Raw genomic sequence first — 22949 nt, 5'->3', positions numbered from 1 at the left:
TCAAGAAATAGGCATCCAGAAGATAATCAGTATAAAGAGTTTGAGCAAGATAGCCGGTCACAACGATTAATAATATAAAGAGAAATAAGACTGGTATTATGTGACTGTAATCAATGGTAGGTGTTTTCTTTTTAATGCAGTTATGAAGGTACCTGTGTATTTATTTAGAAAGTCAGTGTTTTTGATCACATGGTCCTAGCAAATACTCTGCTTCCCAGGATCACCATTTCCCTGAAACCATTGACTTTAATGGAGTTACTGTCAGCTGACCGGGATGAGGGCGGTCTAGCCTAGTGGTGGGAGCAAGATCAGGAACCAAGGACCAAGATCAGAGCCGGGGTCAGTAATCAGAAGCCACAGCCAAGAGTCAAACCGGAGCTCAGGAACTGGAGCAAGAAGGGTAGCAATCAAGAAGGGATTCAAGGCAGGGACAGGACAGAGGAAATGCTGGGTGCAAGGTAGAGACAGCAGAAACAAAATAACACGAACACAGTTGTGGGCATAAGCACTGAGCAGCCAATAAGCTGCTGCTGGCTTAAGAACCAGCCTACTGCCCCCTGCTGATAGCGTGACCAATCAGGCAGCCTGCTACAGGCCAGATGTCTGGATGAGGCTGCCTGGAGACTAGACAGTTACTCAGAATTTACACGGTCATAGGAAAAAGCAGAATTTGGCCCATTTAGTTAATCTTCAACTTTCCAGCAGACCTGAAGACAACATTCTTCTTTTCATCAATTCTAGCAGCAGGGGCCCTATGCATAAAGAAGTCAAATCCTGCCAGTTCTGGTTAGTTGTCTGTTTTCTTGCCTTACCTGACACTCTACGCACTCACTGAAAAAATGCAATAATAAATTCTCGATTTTGTGCCATAAATGGCAATGGATACTTGAGTATTAAGGTCTGATAATTACCTGCAAGTGTGTTAACTGGATTCTTTTTAATAGCACTAAATGTGTAAATCTTGCTAGGATTCTTCACTCTTCTTACAATGAAATTGTGTTTTTTAGGGAACTAAGTGATGCAGGAAGTTATAGTATCTCTTGAAGTTAAACATCTTCATTCACTTTTTTGATCATGAGAGACAGTGAGATGCAACAAGGTTCAACATTTCTGTCTGACAGCTAAATAAATGGATGACACCTCAAATTCCTGCAGGGAGTTTAAGCTATCAATTTTTAATAAAATTTATCTGTGTGTCTATATTGCCATCTAAACTGAAAGGGATTAATAAACCACCCTTATGACAAAAGGCCAAATTCTTGGTTGATCAACTATAACCAAGTTTCGTGCTCGCATCTTGGAGGCAGAATTTATCAGACACATTTCTGTTTTACTGTTTTCTTTCAGATATTGAAGGTCCTCAAGTATTTATGACATAGTTTAAGATTTTCTCTGCATTCTACAGATCAAAACATGCTTCATGTCTTAACTCTTGGGGGATATAAATTGACATTGATGTAACTGATTATTCCTCATCACAGAGTACTTCTAAAATATCACAGTAAGCACTAAAATATTACAGTAAGATATTGTAAAAGTCGTGAATCGCTGCAGTCTATATTTCTGCCTGCTTCAAGGGAGCTGATACTGTAAGATACTAGCACGTAAGATTCACTTGCATGACAAAACAAGAAGATCCACCGCAAATAGTAAGGAACAAGTGAAAAGCAGACATGAATCCCTATATATTTAAATAGAGATGAAGAAATATGAACAACTTCTGAGTTTTTCATTCTGTTTGCAGGATACTGTATAATATCTACTTCAGAAAGTGAATCTACAGGAATATATGTCAATACTCTAGAGTACATCCATTCTCCAAAGGACTGTATTTTCTTAAATAATTTAAAGAAAAAAAGATGTGATAAAAATTGTCTTTTTGAGCTTTCGCAAGAACTTGGATAAGCTTTTCCCTTCTCAAATAAGCTAAGATAGAATAGATTTTCTTGCCTCCTGAGCTCTGAAAGTCTCAGTGAACATCCCAAAGTAGACCTTATAAGAGAAATCTTATCTCAGATAAAACAATATAGCCTTCAATAGAAACACTTGAGAGGTACAAATGTAAATACCAAAGGCCAATGCACATACCTTCTCCCAGAAGGTCTATAGGCCAATGCCCATGCTCTCCTGGCCTTGTAGGAAAGAGTAGAAACACTGCTAACTTTCTAAATTGTCTGAGTCCAAAACATGGTCAAGGATTTTTAAATAAGTATCTTTCACAAAGACCCTATCTTTTAGAAAAGCATAATTACCACATACTAAACTTCCACGATACTAGGAATTATAGTCATACTACAGTTAGCAGTACAGTACATGACTAACTATATTAGGATTTTTTCACTGAAATTTATATATGCACAGTGTGCTTTAGTAAACAATATTAATGAGTCACGATAAATCTATTTTTTCTATCTTCGAGGTCAATGGATAACTCATGCATAATGGACAAAATCTTGGACTTAAATAGCTTTGTTGGATGGAGTTCAATCCAGGCGCAAGGCCCAGCTTGAATTGTGTCACCTACTCAGATTCTCAGAAGTCAAATGTCCCAAAGAATAGTCCATGATTCTAAATCTCAGGCCTGAGTATTAGCTCTATTACACCAGCTTACACTGGCATAACGCCATTCACTTAAACAGTTACAATGAAGTAAAACCAGAGTAACAGAGTGAAGCATCAAGCTCCCACATCCAAACTACCACATATGCTATTCCAGAGGTGTTTTGAGATGATATCAGAGAAGACAATGCTAGCATTGAGAGAGAGAGGCTGGCCTCCTCCTCAGCTGAGCAAGAACTGGGGAAACTACATGATGGCCTGCAGAGGCTCTGAAATAAAGCTATCAGCCATTCCCATAGTAGTTCGGAGTGTGTAAACATGCCTGACCTGCCTACAACCATGGCCATTAAGGTCTCACTGCTACCTTCCCTTGGATTTGGGGCTATGTGGCTAACCAGTGAAGTGGTCTGGGAGAATTTTTCGCTATGTTTTCTATTTCCACAAAAGTAAAATATACAATTATCCTTAGTGTGGTTCTGGTATTAGGCGTAGTTTAAATGTGTATACATAACATGATGCAATTATGAGGATGGCTCTTTTAAAAATAATTTAAAAACACAACCCTGGAGCTTGGAATAAAGGATTAAGAAATCTGTTTAAATAAATATGGGTTGAAACTTTGAAAAGAAATGTATTAGCCAGAGATTGGAATCCACAGGAGTCTCCAAGGGTCTAATTCCTACATTAGTCAACATAATTTATCACATCTAGCTACTGGAGTAATACTGGGCTCATCAATATAATATTGAATAATTTCACAACCTTGATAAAGGTTATGAACTTCCAGTCATGGCCATGAACAAATGTTATATCTACACATGATTTGTCTTTGCAGGAATCACTTTAGTCCTTTGGATAAATAATGGGAACTTCTCTTTAATGTTATATATATATAATCAATAATAAACTGACAAAAATAATTAAAATACCTCACATTTGTTTCTGAATTTTAAGTTCTACATGTATTTTAATGTCAGAATGGCACATCTGAAATACCCTCTATTGGCCTCAGTTTATGGGGAACTGGAAAATTGTTGTCAGTTATGAAAACTGATATTATAAATGTCTGAATTCTTTTTTTATACTTCCTTTCATTCTTCCCTACAGATCATCAACTTTTCATGAGTCATATCCACTTGTTCCAATTATCTGACCAGAACCAATGTGATGAGTCTAAGTCCTGGCCTACACTGGGGGGCCAGGGGAAGGGGGTTAGCTTTGGTCTAAGTTACGCAACTTCTGCCATGAAAATAGCGTAGCTGAAGTCGATGTACTTAGAGCTACTTACTGTGGTGTCTTCACTGCGGTAGGTCGACTGCTGACACTCCCCCGTTGATTCCACCTACACTTCTTGTTCCGGTGGAGTACCGGAGTTGACAGGAGAGCACTTAGCGGTTGACTTATTTCGTCTTCACTAGACACAATAAATCAACCCCCGCTGGATCGATCGCTCCAGAGGTAGGTGTAGACATGCCCAAAGACTCATGTGACAGCAGGTAAGTGTGAAGAGGCTTTTCATCATGAAAAACTGAACCACAAAAGTTTGGGCAGAAAAATCTCTGCTACTTACCTACTTTCTTTCAAAGTATTTGATAAACAAAACAGGTTGGTAAATAACTATGTGGATTTAAACTTTACATATTTTAAAGTGTATATAGCTGAGTATTATTCAACAATTAAAGAAACAAAGAATAAATACATCAGACAATGTTGTGCTGAGATAGTGAACTATCATGACACAAAGACCCTTATATTATTAAGGCTAAATTTTAATCATGGGTATTTTTAGTAAAAGTCATGGACAGGTCACAGGCAGTAAACAAAAATTCATGGCCTGTGACCTGTCCATGACTCTTACTATATTCCCCTGACTGAAACTTGGTGGTGGGGGTGCCTTGGTGGGGGGCGTGGCCCTGGGGGTCCCACGAGTGCTGGGTGAGACAGCCTGGGGAGCACGGTGGGTACTGGGGAGGGGGATGCGGCTCACAGCCACCATGGGTGTTGGGGGAGTCATGGCCCTGGGGGTGCCTCAGGTGCTGGCAGGGGTGTGCAGTTGGTGGGGCTGGAACAGGCTCCCTACCCAGCTTCTGGGAAGTGGTGGCCCCAGCTCCTAGTTCCACCCGCTGCCTCTACTCTGCCTAAGCCCCAGTTCTACAGCTCCCATTGGCTGGGAACTGCGGCCAATGAGAGCTGCAGGGGTGGTGCCTGCGGGCCGAGTCAGCACATGGAGCTAGGGAGGGGAGTTGCTGTCACCCTTCCGGGGAGCTCCCTCCACCCCAAGTAAGCAACACCCTGCACCCCAATCCCCAGTCCTGAGCCCTCCCCCCACTCAAACTCCTACTGCTGGGGGGTCAGACCAAGACTGCCCCAGCAGCAGCCAATGTGCCTGACCCAGGGGCTGCCCAAGCTGCTCAGGCAGTCCCTGCGCCAGCCACCCCAACCGCTGCAGAAGTCATGGAGGTGACAGAAAGTTACAGAATCCGTGACCTAGTGACTTCCATAACAAACATGGAGCCTTAATTATTACGTAATAAATCTAACAAAGTAATTCTATAGACTTCAATGCTTTAGCATGTGATGTTCTAAATGGGAAAATTACTTACCAGTGTTTGTTTTGTTATGATCTCCTCTTTTCCCTGCTCTGCAAGAAAGATACCTCAGATTATGCTAGTATGGCTCCAATGTTCTATCAGGAAGCAGGAACTAAGTGAAATTGCCAGTCTCACAGCCCTATATAAGATGATGGATCATCTGCAAATTCTGTCACCTGTTTACCCCTTTTTCCAGATCATTTGTGACTATCTTGAACAGCACTGGTCCCAGTACAAATCTCTGAGGGAAACCACTATTTACTCCTTCCATTCTGAAAACTGACCATTTAATCCTATCCTTTGTTTCCTATCTTTTAACCAGTTACCAATCCAGGAGAGGACCTACCCTCTGAAAGTCCAAGTACACTCTATCCACTGGATCACCCTTGTCCACGTTTTTTGACCCCCCATCTCCCGTCAAAGAATTCTAATAGATTCGTGTGGAACAATGTCTCTTTACAAAAGCTGTGTTGACTCTTACCCAACAAATCGCATATGTATCTGATCATTCTGTTCTTAAAACTTTGTAAAGAAGGCTATTTGCTTCCTGACTTGTCATCTCTGTTTTGTCCTTCTCTGATTTCTTCTCTCTGTCATCCTTACACCTGTCATTATCGTATTTCTTTTGAGAAGGAAAGGGGAGAAAGATCTTGCAGAGTTGTTTCCCCAAGCTTCCAGGATGAGGTGGTAAGATAAGACTGGGGTGTGGTAAGCAGGGTCTTATCTCTGCAGGCTCAGTTTCTGACAGTCTTTCTTACCTCCTCATTCCTGATGTGTGGAGTGATAACAGTATAATGTGAGGCATAATTTTTACAGAATGGGGGAAGCAGAATAACGTGCAATCAAAACAACCATTATAATCAGAGCTCAAAAATGCCACTGTAATAAGGAGGTGTGACAGTGCTCTGCTAAGTTATAGCTGAATCCAAATTTGGAAGTTATTAGATATATAATGACAATAATTAGTAAACGATGAGGTCTAATTTAGTAAATTAAAGAGGATTTTGTTAAATTACAATATAACCAAACTATCTCCATTTATCACAGACTCTGTAACATTAACAATGTTTTACCAATCTGATGCAATTGTAAGCTAACAATGATGTATAGATATGTGTCTAGCTGATTTATTAGAACACAGTTCTTCTTTGGAAAAAGAGGGGTGACTCACCCAGCTATTAGGCTAAAAATCTGAATTTGGATTTTTATTAAAATATCATAATACAAACATTTTGCATCAGTAAAAGAAATTAGAAATGTGGACACACCTAAAATTTTATAGTAATATATAATATCTATTTAATTCTGCACTGGATGATATGTACAAGTCTGTCTTTACTGAATGTAAACAACAAAAACCAATATATAGAATACCAATATGTATATTTAGTATACTTTAATACCATGTGCATGCTGTCAGCATACAGGGTTGAAGTGCTGTAAGTAATTCTGATTAATTTTTCTTATATTTAGATCATGATATCATTTTATTTTATTTTTTAAGTATGGAGCTTCTCATATCAGAGAAGCAACTCAATAGACATATGTTGGGACTCATGTGAATTAGCCTGGAAACTACTATGAAAATATATGTTCTCCAGAAACAGAAAGGAAGTTCAAGATGAAGAAAAGAAACAACAGGTTTTACTCTTATAAAAAATATTCCATGTGTATCTAGCATTATTTTCCAGTTGACAGTATTAATCACAATCAATACTATCAAGTATCAGGGGGGGAGCCGTGTTAGTCTATATCCACAAAAACAACAAGGAGTCTGGTGGCACCTTAAAGACTAACAGATTTATTTGGGCATAAGCTTTCTTCAGATGCATGGAGTGAAAGTTACAGATGCAGGCATTATATAATGACACATGAAGAGAATGGAGTACTCTTTGATACTGTGGATAGTATAATCAATATAAGAAGATTCCATGACTGTCACTCTGAAGCGACAGAAACAGCTACAAGCATGATTGAGGGCTCTTTTTGTTTAGAATATCACCAGGTTGAATCCTCACTGGGTTTTGCAATCTGTTACCATCCAATTTTTAAATTCTCAGTCATTTTGACTTTATGAATGATACCCATGTGACAGCATGGGCTTTCAGCTACTAGTATTTCATAAAACTATTAATTTTGGAGGCAATTACATCAGGGCAAGAATTTTGAAAAACAGCTTGTGTGTGTTATTTTTGGCATGGTTTTATGCTTTATAAAAGTACTTTGTTGCCCTACCACTGTAATTGTACTGCATTAGTGAATACCTTTGGTGAGAACCTGCTTCTTTTGTTCATCTTAATCAAAAGACTATTCTAAATGGTTAAGAGCCTCACCTCCTCTGGTCTGCAATGGTATGCTGGGAATGTCAGCCTCTGTGGATAGCTCATTGTTCATGCTGATGCAATAAAATAGTTCATCCAAGAAAGAAGGTTTTTTCAATCTTTCTGCGCTGAGTGCTCTAGACATAAAGTAACCTTCAGTATTATTCTTATTCTCCATCTCCAGTGAACTTTCTAGGTCATCAGGTTCTTCTATTTGGGCCATAGAATCATTTGATAAATGACTAATGGCCAAAGCTTTACTGAGATAGTAGCCACAGGTTTCACCCTCTGTACTTTCACATATACTTTTATCTTCGATACCAGCCCTCTCCTGAGCTGTTAATGTCCCCACACTACGGCCTTCATCTAACAGTTTGGATAGAGTAGACCTGGAGAGCAGGGTGGAGTCCTGAGTTGTGTAACAAGAGGGACTTATTCCATCAGAAAGAGATTCCTGTAATTCTGGCATGGTAACATTGCTTATTGTTCTTGAGAACTGCATACATTCTTCCAGAAGAATTACAAGCTGCCCTTCAGAGAGACGAGGTAGTTCTTCAGGCTGGAAAAAACAAGCAAAAATTTCTTCCAGTCAAAATATAACTATTAATAAAACCATCACAAAAGAGTTTGGCAGACACAAAAGAATGAATAGGACTCTTGAACATTGATGATATTATTTTGGGGGTTTCCTGAGTTTAAATATGCTTATATGTAATTATACTACTTATTAAACCATTCCAAAAGGTGTGAGATAGATTAGACACTGAAACTTGTTAAGGAGGCCTGCTGTACACTAGGCACTTAATGGAGAGGCCTTTCATTTCACCTACAATCTCACACAAGACTTCGTATTATTAAAGATAAAAGCACAGTTGTTTACTTACAAAGTTAAACAGTTTAGTGACTTTTTAAAAATATAATATTTCCTTGCTGATTTCAGGGCTCTAGTCTCTTTCAATTATCAAGAGAAACAAAATACATAGCTGAAAGATCCATAGTAATTTGGATGATATATTTGGAGCTCTTACACCCACGTATCCCTTTTTCAATCAATTTCTTACACTAACAATGAGGGGGCAGTTATGTTAGACAGGGCTTATGATGCAAAAGTTCAGTCATCACAACCTTTAATGCTCCTGTGTAACAGAGCAGAGCAACACCACACACTGGCGTAAGGCAGGTACTGAAGAAGATTATCTTTTCCAGCTCAAACTACAGGGAATTCATTAGGTAGCCAAAGTGTAGATACTCAAATTGCAATTTGGCCAGAGTATCGGGTAACAAAATGTTACTTTTACAAAAAGCATAAGTTGTGTTGTTTTTTTAAAGATCACAATTGATCAGGGCCTCAGTTTTACCTGACATCCAAACATGATGGGTCAGATGATCAACTGATGATTTCAATACAGCTAAACCAATGTATACTACCTGGAGATCTGACCCACTACAAAACCTCCAACACCTCGATCCAGCATTGATCCAGCACTCACTCAGAGAACAGTGCCACCCACCAGGATCAGCACCATTTCCTGCAGTACCTGGCTTTTTTCTGCAGGACTCTTATCCAAGTACTGACCTAACATGACACTGCTTACTTTATGTGATGTGATGAGATTACATGTTAAAACTGCTCATTTATGTTTATGAATCGGAATAGCCTTCAGTCAAGAATAAATAAATACTTCTTTGTTAAATATTTTTTGAGGTATTAAAAGTTTCAAGTTGACTCTACAAATCAACAAGTTAGAGATCGGGCTTACTTCCAGTTATCACTCTACAGTGAGTGAGTTTTCAAATCTTAGTGTCTTTTAAAATATCAAATAGATAAAAAGGATGTGAAAAAGCTTGCATTATCAAGCCACCACCAGGTACTGAATGACATACAGTATGGACTGAGTTTATCTGCAGTGTCACACAGAATCAACAGCAATGATGATGTCTGGGAAAGTGCTTTGAAAAGAACAAAAGCCGATCTAAGATCCCATATCAGTGGCAGTTATAGGTAAAAAATCATTCTAGCTAACTTAAAAGGTAAAAATCAGACGTGAAAAAGAATCAGGAAGCTCAACATGTAAAGTTGTGTGGCAATCTAATGATGTCAGAAAAAAAATATTCTTCAAAGCAACAATCACTCTACTTGAGTTATAATTTATACGTACAGATTTCCAATATATTAACACACTAATGAGAACATAAAGATTAGATAACGTTTTAGTACTAAGCAAGAGTATTAATCCTTGCAAAGTCTTGTTTACAAATCTGCTGAGTGTTAATGCACAGTAATTATTAATAAGTCCAGTCCAGAGGATGATAAATATTAAGTAAAATTATAATGCCATTATATAATTCAACAATACGCCCTCACCTAGAATATTGTATTCGGTTCGCTCCATTTCTGAAAGGAGTTAGCAGAATTAGAAGGGGCTCAGAGATACAGTTAGGACTTCTCCATGACCACATGACTGTCTCCATCCTGTGCAATGACTCAACCTCTGAGCCCTTTGTCATCTGAACTGGGGTAAAATGAGGCTGTGTACTGGCACCCACCCTTTTCTCCATTTTCTTAGCAGTTATGAAAACATTAACCCAAGACCATCTACCACAGAGCATTGGCATCCAATATCAGATTGACGGCAACTTCTTCAACCTTTCTCATCTCCGTGCCAGCACTAAAGTAATATCAGCAACAATAACCAAACTGCAGTATGCAGATGATTGTGCTGGAGTTGTACACTCAAAGGAGGATCTTCAAACAGCCCTTAATTGCTTCTCTGAAGCTTACAAAAGCCTAGGGCTAACTCTGAGCATCAGCAAAACAAAAGTTCTCCACCAGCCAATCCCTGGTCAATCATCAGACCCAGCAAGGAAGATCTATATGGACAAAGAAGAACTGGAAAATGTAGAATAATTTGCCTATCTTCCCAGTCATCTCTCATGGAGGGCAGACATAGACATTGACATTCAGCACAGAATTCCCTGTGCCAGCCTTGCCTTTGGCAGACTCACCAGGTGTTCAACAATCACAACATCAGAACACATGCTAGACTTTTAGTTTATAAAGAGGTAGTAATCCCAATTCTCCTCTAAGGCTGTGAGACTTGAGTGACTTATAAAAACATCTGAAAAACCTGCAACTCCAGCACCAGCACTTTCTTTGGAAGATCCTCAACATAAACTGGGAGGATTATCGCACTAATGTCAATGTCCTCACAGAGGCCAATATCTTCTGTGTTAAGGCCCTGATTATCCAGCACCAGCTGAGGTGGAGCGGCCACTGCGTGTGCATGTCTCATATATGCTTACCAAAATAACTGTTGCATGCCCAATTCACCAAAGGAGAAAGGAAACAGGGAGGCCAAAAGAAATGCTTTAAAAATGCCCTCAAAATAAACATCAAGAGATGTGGCATCAACACCACACACTGGGAGACAGCAGCCCAGGATAGGGATAACTGGCGAAGACTTGTCAGAGAGAATACATCCACTAGAGGAAAATCACCTTGCCCTAGTCGCAGAAAAACGCCAGAAAAGACAGGAAAGACAACTGTCATGCAGCAAATGCCGCCCAACCCTGTCTTCTAACACCACCTACAATGTCTGCCAATGAGCCTGTGACTCAAGAATCGCACTCCTCAGTCACCAAAGGCCCCATGACAAATAAAACCTGTGAAAGAGATCATCCTTGACCTCGAGGAATCGCCAACAAACGACAGTTGAGTTAGTATCAGTAATTAAAAGGTAAAAAAAAAATTACAAGGATGTTCTAATTATCCCCAAAACAAATATTAGACACTCAGAAAATGTTGACTTAAGGTTAGTCCTAAAAGAAATCCAAAAATGTTAAGGTATAGAAATGCACAGTGAAGGCATGCAAACCACCTTAATTCTGGCCCTTAGTGATGCCATATTGTAATTTTATACTTCTGATACTGGCATAATAGAGTGTGCAGACACAGATTAAATTAAACTGATTTTTAAAGACATTTGATGTTTAATCATTTTCCCATCATGGTTTCACAGTATGGACTCTCATCTTCCCTGAGGGTAACTTGGTTTCATTCCAATTGAGAACAATGGGAGATGGCAGCCATTTAACTAAAAGGCTGTTTACTATTGTTTTTTAAAGAACAGTGCTAATTGTCTGTATTATAGGTAGAATTTTATTTTGGTGAACATAAAGCATGGTAATTACACGAAGACTCAAGTAATCTAAAGAATAATGATATAATTTAGTTTTCAATAGCTAACTAGATCCTGGACCAAGTTATGGCCCTTTTATACCGTTTTCTCATACTTTTAAGTTTTCATAACAGTGAGGAAAATCTTTATTAGCAGGGAATAGAGCCATAGACTCCTGTAACTAACCCAAAAATACAGGAGAAATCAATTTGAACTCAGGACTTTAACTCCCACCTCTAAGCACAATCCACTACCCCATGCTGTCTCTCTAAACTTCTTGTAGTAGTGCTTTAATTTGTAGGGCAAATTTTTTTGCAAGTACTTTTTATTTAGAAGGTAACTTTTGAGCATTTAAAGATATAGTGATATCATACCATGTGACAATTAACACACCACAACTAAGAAATATGTATTATTTCTGTCCTTTTAATCCACAGTGCCACTTACATGGGAATTACTTTTAGTGATTACATGACAATCTGCAGAAGTATGTAAATGCTAACATAAGGAATTACACTGTGTTTACAAGGAACAGCATACTCTAGTTACCATGTAACTAAAGAGGTGTATTAGTTAAAAATAAACACTTTAATGTACAGGGTTCTACAGCAAATATTTTTTAAATGTGCACCTATGTTTTGTAAACAAAGCTGGTAATTGCACATGTAAATGAGAAACTACAGCCCAGATCCTCAAAGGTATTTAGGCAACTAACTCCAATTAGGTTTCCGAGGGGTAGCCGTGTTAGTGTGTATCAGCAAAAATGAGGAACCCTTGTGGCACCTTAGGCCTGGTCTACACAAGCGGGGGGGGGGGAGGAGGATTGATCTAAGATACGCAACTTCAGCTATGAGAATAGTGTAGCCGAAGTCTACATATCTTAGATCAAATTAAAATGACTTATGTCACATCCTCGCAGCACTGGATCGACGGCTGCAGCTCCCCCGTCGACTTTGCTTCCACCTCTCGCACTGCTGGAGTTCAGTAGTCAACGGGAGAGGGATCGGGGATTGATTTATTGCGTCTACACTACACATGATAAATCGATCCCTGATAGATTGATCGCTACCCAGCAATCCAGAGGGTAGTGTAGACATACCCTTAAAGCCTAACAAATTTATTTGGGCATAAGGTTTCGTGGGCTATAACCCACTTCATCAGATGCATAGAGTGTCATGTGCTGTATATTTATACCTGCTTACTGTATTTTTCACTCCATGCACCCAATGAAGTGGGTTATAGCCCAAGAAAGCTTATGCCCAAATAAATTTGTTAGTCTCTAAGGTGCCATGAAGTCTCCTATTCCAATTAAAATCAATGGCAATTAGGTGCCTAAATATCTTTGAAGATCTGGGTCTAAAAGCACATTTTCCAGTTTGTCATTGTGTAATTTTCTACTGTATATGTAACTGTCCTTTCTACATGTGAAACAGCATTTGTAGGATGGGTGCCTATATCTGTTGTGTGCATACACAAATGTGTTCTAACGTGAGTTAAACTGTGAATGCATATTTCCCTTTGTATATGTTGGCGTCCAGATTTTGAAGATTTGACTCTAAAGTGCTACCTTCACTTAATCTGCTATTATTTATATATTTCCATTTAGAGTAAAATATTTTTGTTGAAAGGTTGACAAATTCAGTTAAACAGCTGCCTTTGGACATAGTTTTTTCTGTATTTATATCTTTTCATGGGGTCTTATTTCACATTATTGCTTATTCCCGTGCCATAGAAAATATCTCTGAGTGTTCTCGAGCTACAGTAAGATTTTTAGTAAATGGAGAACGGATACTGAATAATCTACTGCAAAATTAATAGATTGTTCAGTAATGTGGGGAAGGCGTAGAAGTGCAGTGAATGTTCAGAAAAAAACTACATAAATTAATTTTTTTTAAAGATTCTGGTTTCCTGCCTAACAAAAGTGGAGCTGAGTTATCCTGTGCCATTTCATTTATTCAGGTGTGAGGGTTTCTGGTTTTTGAGTATCTTGAAGTCTGATCTTGAGTTATAAAAATATTAATCTATGAATGAATGCTTACAGTTGTGAAGGTTTGCTTTTCTAGCTGGTTTCAAAAAGCATAGAGAAATGGGAATATTTTCTACTAAAAAATATTCAAAAACTAAAAGCAAAGACTCGCATAAGTAATGCAATCCTGTAATTATTCACCCAGAATCAAGTTGTGTGTTCACTAGTGAAACTGATTTACATCTCTACCCTGATATAACGCGGTTGTGGGGAGCCAAAAATCCCTACCGCATTATAGGTGAAATGCCGTTATATTGGGGTAGTGGTGGCAGGGCTCCGGCAGTAATTTAAAGAGCTCCAGACTCCAGCCGCTGCAGGAAGCCCGGGCCCTTTAAATTGCCAGCCGACCTCGCTACAACAACCCCTTGGTAACGGCAGCAGGGTTCCGGTGGTGATTTAAAGGGCCCGGGGCTCCCCGCATCAGCCGGAGCCCCGGACCCTTTAAAGCGCCACCCAAGCCCCGCTGCCGCAGCCCCAGGGGAGCAGCAGCAGGGCTCCAGCAGTGATTTCAAGGGCCAAGGGCTCCCTGCAGCCCTGGGTGGTGGGGCTCAGATTTTGGCTTCAGTCCCGAATCCCAGCAAGTCTAACAACAGCCCTGGCAACCCCATTAAAATGGGGTCCCGACCCACAGTTTGAGAACTGGTGGAGTAGAGAGCATGTTTATAAAATCTGCAGATGACACCAAGCTGGGAGGGGTTGCAAGCACTTTGGAGGGCAGGATTAGAATTGAAAATGACTTTTATAAATTAGAGAATGGTCTGAAATCAACAAGATAAAATTCAATAAAGACAAGTTCAAAGTGCTTCACTTAGGAGGGAAAAATCAAAAACACAGCTACAAAATGGGAAATAACTGGCTAGATGGTAATACTACAGAAAAGGAGCTGGGGTTTATAGTGCACCACAAACTGAGTAAGAGTCAACCATGTGATGCAGTTGCAAAAAAAGCTAATATCATTCTGGGCTGAATTAACAAGAGTGATGTATGTAAGACACAGGAGGTAATTGTCCTGCTCTACTTGGCATATGCGGCAACTCCATGGGTTCCCCTGGGCTGGAGCACCCATGTAAAAAAATTAGCTCCCCTCCCTCCCCCACTCCCATCCGCCGGTGGCCACCACTGATCAACACCTTTCCTCCCTCCCTCCCAGTGCCTCTTGCACGCCGTGATCAGCTGTTCTGTGTAATGAAGTAGGTGCTGGGAGGGAGGAGGAGGAACAGGGACAGAGAGCACTCAGGGGAGGCAGCAGAAAGAGGTGGGGCAAGACCTTGGGGGAAGAGGTGAAGTGGGATTGGGGCCTGGTGCTGAGTGGGGGTTGAGCAAACCCAGAGAAAATTAGAAGCCAGCGCCTGTGCTACTCAGCACTGGTGAAGCCTCAGCTGGAGTACTGTGTTCAGTTCTTGACATCACAATTTAGAAATGATGTGGACAAATTGGAGCAAGTACAGAGGAAAGCAACAAAAATGAGAAAAGGTTTAGAAAACCTGACCAATGAGGAAAGGTCAATTAAAAAAATTGTGCATGTTTAGTCTTGAGAAAAGAAGACTGGAGGGGGGCCTGTTAACAGTCTTCAAATAAAGGCTATTATAAAGAGAACTGTGATCAATTGTTCTCCATGTCCACTGAAAGCAGGACAGGAAATAATTGACTTAATCTGCAGCAAGGGAGATTTAGGTTAGATATTAGGAAAAGTTTTCTAACTATAATGGTAGTTAAATTCTGGAATAGGCTTCTAAGGGAGGCTGTGGAATTGCAGGTTTTTAAGAACAGTTTGGAGAAACACCTGTCAGGGATGGTCCAGGATATTTGGTCCTGCCTCAGTGCAAGAAGCTGGACTTGAAGACTTTTTGAGGTTCTTTCCAGCCCTACATTCTATGATTTTATAGTGCTTTTGTACATTTTAAAGCTCCTAGCTAGGATCATATGAAGTTAGTTTTAGAATCTTGAGTTAGGTAAAGTGCAGATGACTGAGAGGTATATGAACAGCGTGGTGGCCTAATTCCTATGTGGTCAAGGGGGATTAGTAATTTCTCATCTGTTTACGGGGTCTCCGAGTTATTCAGGGATGATGGGGCTCACCTATCCGACTGGGGAGCTGACATATTAAAGAAGATGTCAGTAAATGTCTAGGACTCTGGTCAGCAATGAGGAGAGGACAGCCAAACTAATTGCTGGCTCCTCCTTGAGGTAATGTCCAGTGCAGGTATTCAATAGAGAATGGATACAGACAGATGGATAGGTAAAGGATTTTAAGGAGGCACTTTTTAAAGGAGCAGAGAAAGAGTGTTAGGGGCTCAAATGACTGGTACAGCAAGGAGTCAATCCCCCTCCTTTATGACCCCCCTTAACCCTCCTAAGAGAGGGAGAGGGTGGTAGGATCTGAGCAGCGGGTTGGCTGGGATCAGAATGGAAAAGGGGGAGGGCTGATGGCAGCCCCTGAGTATATGATTATGGAATTACCTGCACTGTACAATTTTTATCAGCTGAGTACTCCCAGATATTTAAAAATAAAGTTGTGGCCTAATTAAAACCACATCCAGTCGCTCCTGTCCTTCTTCCAGCATAGCTGGACAATGACCCTGTCATCTACTCACAAATTGGGACAGGTGGTCAGTACTGAAATCAGAGCAAAGAGGCTGCTCTTAGTGTCCATTCAAGTACTAGCTTTGGAAATTCTGTTTAGAGAAGTCTGAATAACTGGGGGAAATGATGGGAATATACTTACATTAAATGTATTGTTTATATGAAACCACATAAGCACTTTAATACCTGGCGTTATATAGAAAATTGATACAATATAGTATTTGTATATGTAAAAAAAATAATTCTTTTATGGTTAACTGTATACTTTTAGGAGGCTCAATACTTGGAATCAACAGTAAATTCTTAGGATGACACTAAATTCCAGTTCTTCTAAGCTTTCACTGTCCTCACTGTAATGTACTTACAAAACCTTATTAAACAGATAAAACATTTACATAGATACTATTTTAATAACATATAAATGCATCATTCATATTATTCAGAATATAGAAACCACATTCTAGACAAGGCAAATTGATCTATGAAGTCTGGTTCCTATTATAATTGGAAAAGCTCCAGTTGTTCTTGCTAATTTTTAATAGGACACTGAATCCCATTCAATTGCTAGGCTTTTTACTGCTAATGGTCCAAGAAACTAACTCCTAGCCTGGAGTCCTGGATGCCTGTTAATGACCTTTCCAGCAGGAATCTATTTATGTGTGCAGCTAGTTTTCCTGACCCCAGTTACCTTTCTCTACCTGAGGGTCTTTTGTGTTTAGCTGAATTCCTCAGTGGCATGGGTCTATAGGATAAATCTTACTGCATGTGGTAGGAATGCACACTTGTACTTAATTTGTGTACAGACCTGCTGTGACTCTGGGCTTACAAGTTCAAAGCATTAGGAATGTTCTCAATTTCTACACAATAATGGAGGCAGACTACTAAATGCATTCCTTATATTAGAAAAAAAGACAGAAAGCAATATTTAAGCCTTTTTGTTTTGTGATATGATATATTTTTGTTGTTCACCTTAGAGGTACGACAGGTAACTGCTGTGACTGTCTCTGAAGTTGTTCAGTATGATTCCTTAAAATTGTTGGAGATGTATTTTAACTGTAATGCAATGTCAAATGTACGGTTTGTAATCTGTTCTGAAATAATCTTCTCCCTTCCTGCTGAAAGGAATCCATTACAAGAGTGCAATAACCTACTGAAAAAACGATCTGGCTTTTGACATATCAGCACTGGTATCTTTTAAAGTTTTAAATAGTTATTTACTAAATGATAAATAGCACTTTAAGTGCATAGCTCTACCATAACACCGACAAGGCATTCCTTGCCCTGTACCTTCCATTTAGCATTTCACACCAACACGCGCTATCAACTGTCAGGCAATGCCATACATTACCCTTCCTCCTCAATAATCACACATTTGTCAGTCAACACCAGTCATTGGGATATTTGTTTAATCTAATACATTGCATACAAAAACAAATGGAGACAGTTTATTATTAAATGTGAATGATTTGCCTCAAGTTTTCCAAAACACATTAAGGCGCAGACCCTGCAAACACTTACACACATGCTTAACTTTGGGCAAGTAAGTAGCATTTCTGAAGTCAGCACAGGACTGGGGTTTACAAAATTGGTTTTAAGTTGCTGGGTCTTATGCTGATCAGAGCCATATGTTAATTCTGAAGTGCAATTGCCAGTTGCCCCTTATGTCTTTCTACTTTTTTTAGAAACACTAAGAACACAGAAAAAAAATTAAAGGAAAAAATTAGTCTGACATCTGTGAGATTAATTCCAAGAGGAGATGTAACGAAGACTGCTAAAAAGAATGGGTCACCAATATAGCTAAACAAGGGTTAATCTGGCCCTGAGTCTCCACTAATTTTGTGCCATTAAAAAATTAAGGAATGCTGCCAGACAGAATAACTTGAAATATTTATTTTGTTATTTGTAATCCTATTTGCAAATTTTAATGATGTTAAAACTATTATTATTCTAAAGTGTATACTCCACTGAAATGCTGCTCAGTTAAAATTTAAGGACAATTAAAACATCATGATACACAGCATATGGAAATTAAATAAAATACTAACAAGCCACAGTACAAATATATATTTACATCTGAAAAGAAATCAATTAGAGCTACACAAAGGCTTACATCCATTCATGCACATGGCAGTTTTCAGCATTAAACCAGGTTCATGAAGAATTCAACTAACTGAGTAGCAGGTGCAATTTGTCTTAGAATTATAGAATATCAGGGTTGGAAGGGACCTCAGGAGGTCATCTAGTTCAAAGCAGGACCAATCACCCGGACAGATTTTTGCCCCGATCCCTAAATGGCCCCCTCAAGGACTGAACTCACAACCTTGGGTTTAGCAGACCAAGCTCAAACCACTGAGTAACAAGACAAGACACACAGCTTCCAGCGGCAGAGAGAGTACTCTGAATTAGCCAGAAGAAAACTAGCCAATTTCCTTCACACAATTTGAAATGAGTGATTAAAAAAGACAGAGGTATAAGGATCCCAGGTAATATTAACCATCATTCAACAGCCAGAGGTATCAAGCCATTAGGAGTGGATTAGGGTGACCAGATGTCCTGATTTTATAGAGACAGTCCTGATTTTTGGGTCTTTTTTATATATAGGCTCCTATTACCCCCCACGCCCCGTCCTGATTTTTCACACTTGACATCCAAAAAGCTTCTAACAGTGGTTGTCAACTGACAGACTTAATACATGCCCATCAACCCAATGACATTGGAAAAAGAAGCAGCAAACACAGGATCCAGATGACAGATCTACCTTGTGGCTAAACATGCCATTGCAAAAGAACTATTTTGAGAACAGAAAGCAGAAACCCATTAATGATATTTCTACACTCAATGTAAACTATGGGTTAGTGGGATTTAATCCTACATTCAGTCTTTTCTAACCCATGCTCAAACCTTGGGCTCTGGCATCCACACTGCAGCGCAGACCCAAGTCAAACCAACCAGAGTCCCTAGTTCCTTCCTGAAATGTGGCTGCTCTAGCCCTATGACCATGATGCACAATGAGAAAACTTTACTGCCTACCATCCATGTTACAGAAAGTTTGAATAACCTACCAACGCAGCCTGCCAAGCAGTCATTTTGCTCTATGTGCTCCCAGCTATCAGAGCCAGCAACATGGAGGAGGTGCTTTTTTAACAACTTCTCTTGCTTGAGCTTTCACTCCTGTGTCAGGAAACTGGCAGAGCATCTGTGAGGCACTGGTGGACATTTCTGTCCCACCAAAGTACCTGACAGATTTCCTGATGGAGCAGGAGGAGGCGGCAAAGGAGGAGTACCCTGTCATGGCAGACTTGCACTGGCAGATGCTGCTCAGTACAATTGGCATGGCTACTAATGCCCTCTACGTAGACAGCGCTTCTGGTGCAGGGCCACAAACACAGGCTGGTGGGATCATGCTGTCATGCAGACCTGGGGTGATCAGCAGTAAGTCCAGAATGTTTGCATGAAGAAAGCAAATCTGGAGCTTTGTGAGCAGCTTGCTGCCACCCTCCACCATAAACAGACACAACTGAGGTCACCCTTGCCAGTCCAGAAGCAGGTTGCTATTACCATCTGGAAACTGGCTACACTAGACTGCTACAGGTCCGTTGCCAACCAATTTGGGGTTGGAAAGTCCACTGTGGGTAAAGCGGTGGCAGAGGTTTCTGAGGCAATCAGGTGTGTGATTACCCCAATGAGGTGGTCATTAATGATATTCCATAGGTAAAGCTACTTTTGAAAGAATGCGGATTCCTAACTTCGCCATGGTCATGGATGGGACTTGTGCCCACAGTTTGCCTTCCTCAAGAAGCACATGGGTACTACACCTACTTGGGGACCATAGAGGCCAGTTTATGAATGTCAGTGTGAGCTGTACTGGAAAAGTTCCTGATGCCTGAGTTTTTCGCCGCTCAGGAATCTACATTCATGGACAGGATGAGATACTATTCCCACCAAATAACATTGACATAAGTGGAGTCAGTGTCTCCACCATTATTCTGGGGGACCCAACATACTCCTTTTGCCTTGGTTTATGAAACCATACCCTGATTTCAGAGGCCCTAGCAAAAGAAAAATTAATTACACTATCAGCAGGGATAGAATGGTTGTTGAATGTGCTTTTGGCAGATTAAAATCACGTTGGAGATGCCTACAGACTGTTTGGATACCAGTTTCATCAATGCTGTTGCATTACAGTGACTTGCTGTGCTCTTCATAATCTTTGTGAAGCCAGAGGTGAGCCACTTCCCCCTGAATGGACCTATGACAGAGAGGGGATGATGGATGGGTAACCTCAGCCAGAAAGTGCAGCTACTACAGTTAGAGCTGGTTGCACCCGGGCAGCAGAAGTCAGGGATGCTTTATGTGCTCACATTATGGACTTGCATGGCCCAATGGAAGAAGGGGAATAGTGCCTGTAAGAATATGTTTGTGGGAGGAAGGGGCTAATCAAATGTTGGAGCAGGGCATTTAGTGCTTTGGAAGGTGTGTGGGCTTGATTGCCATACAATGTATTTATGAATGACATGATGATTAATGAACCGTGGAGGTCAGTATGGGGTTATGTATGGAATTTATTGAAATGTGAATTGCTGTACTTTGGTTTGCTTATTAATGTTCCTAATCATGTTTTTAGCTTTCTTATCAGACAGCTTGATTGTATCATGTGTCAAACTCCACATAAAGCGGGTACATTGTTGGCAAGTTGTTGGAGGTACAGTCTTTGTCCCTGGTCCTCCGGTACTTGCTTTTCAGTCTCTTAATACACTCTCTGCACTGATCACCTGTCAGGAAAATCTGCAAGGCTGCCAGCCCTTTAGCTGTTGGTACACACGGTCATTCCTGGTGCTTTTGCTAAACTCCAGTTTTACTGGAACCAGAGATTCACCAAAATCTGGCTGTGCTCCCATGATGATAAAGCAGCTCATTTCTCAAAAGGCATGCTCTGCTCAGGTGCCATTGCAAATCCAGGAGGCTCTCTGAGAGTGTGCTTGCAGATTGGTGATCAGAAGAGAATGGGTTAATGGTGACCTGAACTGCTGCTGTACGCCAGGGAATGGGGTGTGCTGCAGTGGTCAATTTCCATTTTCAGTAGAGTCAACTAGGATAGAGAGAATTAAGGAATTTGGCCCACGGAATTCTGGGATACTTCAGGTGGACTCTCGGGACATGAGTCAAGCGGGGCTGCTTCTACACTGCAAAGCAATTGGGCTCAAACCCTGGGTCCTGGTTTGACTCATGCTCAGACTCTGCAAGATCCTGGGACCCTGGGTTCAAGCCCTGTATTAGCATAATTTCAATGTAGCTGAGAGGGGGGTTAGGCTTGATTCTGAGTTTAAGTATGGATTTATGTCACAGTACATTGCAGTGTAGGCATACCATAAAATTCGGAGAAAGTAGTTATTGATAGAAGCACAACAAATGGCAGAATAATCCTTTTACCTAACAAAGGAGCTCAGGTCATCTATATTAACCTTGTATATTTCATATCAACTTTAGTAAGGCTTTTGATACTGTCTCACATGACCTTCTCATAATCAAACTAGAGAATATAGCCTAGATGAACATACTATAAGGTGGGTGCACAAGTGGTTCGAAAACTATACTCAGAGAGTAGGGATCAATGGTTCACAATCAAGCTGAAAGGGCACATTGAGTGGGGTCCGGCAGGAATCTGTCCTGGGTCCAGTTCTATTCAATATCTTCATACATGATTTGGATAATGCCATAGAGAGTACTCTTACAAAGTTTACAGGTGATACCAAGCTGGGAGGGGTTGCAAACGCTATGGAGGACAGGATTAGAATTCAAAATGATCTTGAGAAAATGGAGAAATGGTTTGAAATAAATAGATTACAATTCAATAATGACAAATGCAAAGTACCACATTTACGAAGGAATAATCAATAGCACACATGCAAAATGGGAAATAACACCCTAGGAGGGAGTACTATAGAAAATGGTCTGAGGGTTATAGTGGATATCAAACTAAATCAGTCAACAATGTGACACTATTGCAAAAAAAGCAAACATGATTCTGTGACATATTAGCAGGAGTGTGGTAAGCAAGACACAAGAAGTAATTCTTCCACTCTGCTCATCAATGATAAGGCCTCACCTGGAATACAATGTCCAGTTCTGTGCACCACACTTCAGGAAAGATGTGGATGAACTGGAGGAAGTTCTGAGAAGAGCAACCAAAATGAATAAAGGTCTAGAAAACATGATTTACAGGGGGAAAGAGTGGCAGGGGGAATAATAATCTTCAAATACATAAAAAGTTGTTATACACAGGAGGATGATAAATTGTACTCCTTATCCACGAAGGACAGGACAAAAAGTAATGGGCTTAAATTGCAGCAAGGGAGATTTAGGTTAGACTTTATGAAAAATTTCCTAAATATAGGGGTAGTAAAGCACTGGAACAAATTACCTAGGAGATTGTGGAATCTCTGTCATGGGAAGTTAGACATACACCTGTCAGGGATGGTCTAGATAACACTGTCCTGCCTCAGTGCAGGGGACTGGACTAGACGACCTACTGAGGTCCCTTCCAGTTCTTCTTTCTATGATTCTATGACTGAGGAGAGTATAAAAGCCAGGATGAACTGTCTGCTTTTGAGAAATATGCATTTCACAAGCTCAGCAGAGAAGAGAACTATGAAGACATTTACCTGTGGATACCAAGGAGATTATCCACATA

At 40.2% G+C, this 22949-nt stretch overlaps 1 protein-coding gene across 1 annotated transcript in view; it reads right to left on the bottom strand.

The window, feature by feature from the left end:
- The window catches only part of FSIP1 (fibrous sheath interacting protein 1), a 182935-nt gene that overhangs the window by 3450 nt on the left and 156536 nt on the right, over nt 1-22949 (bottom strand). Inside the window, exon 10 of the mRNA XM_032802557.2 lies at nt 7484-8030. Within this exon, the coding sequence (XP_032658448.1) occupies nt 7484-8030 (547 nt within the window). The remainder of the gene's footprint in view (nt 1-7483; nt 8031-22949) is intronic.

This window comes from Chelonoidis abingdonii, chromosome 4 (genome assembly GCF_003597395.2).
Source record: "Chelonoidis abingdonii isolate Lonesome George chromosome 4, CheloAbing_2.0, whole genome shotgun sequence".
Classification (NCBI taxonomy): domain Eukaryota; kingdom Metazoa; phylum Chordata; order Testudines; family Testudinidae; genus Chelonoidis; species Chelonoidis abingdonii.
This window is presented reverse-complemented; position numbering and strand designations above follow the sequence as displayed.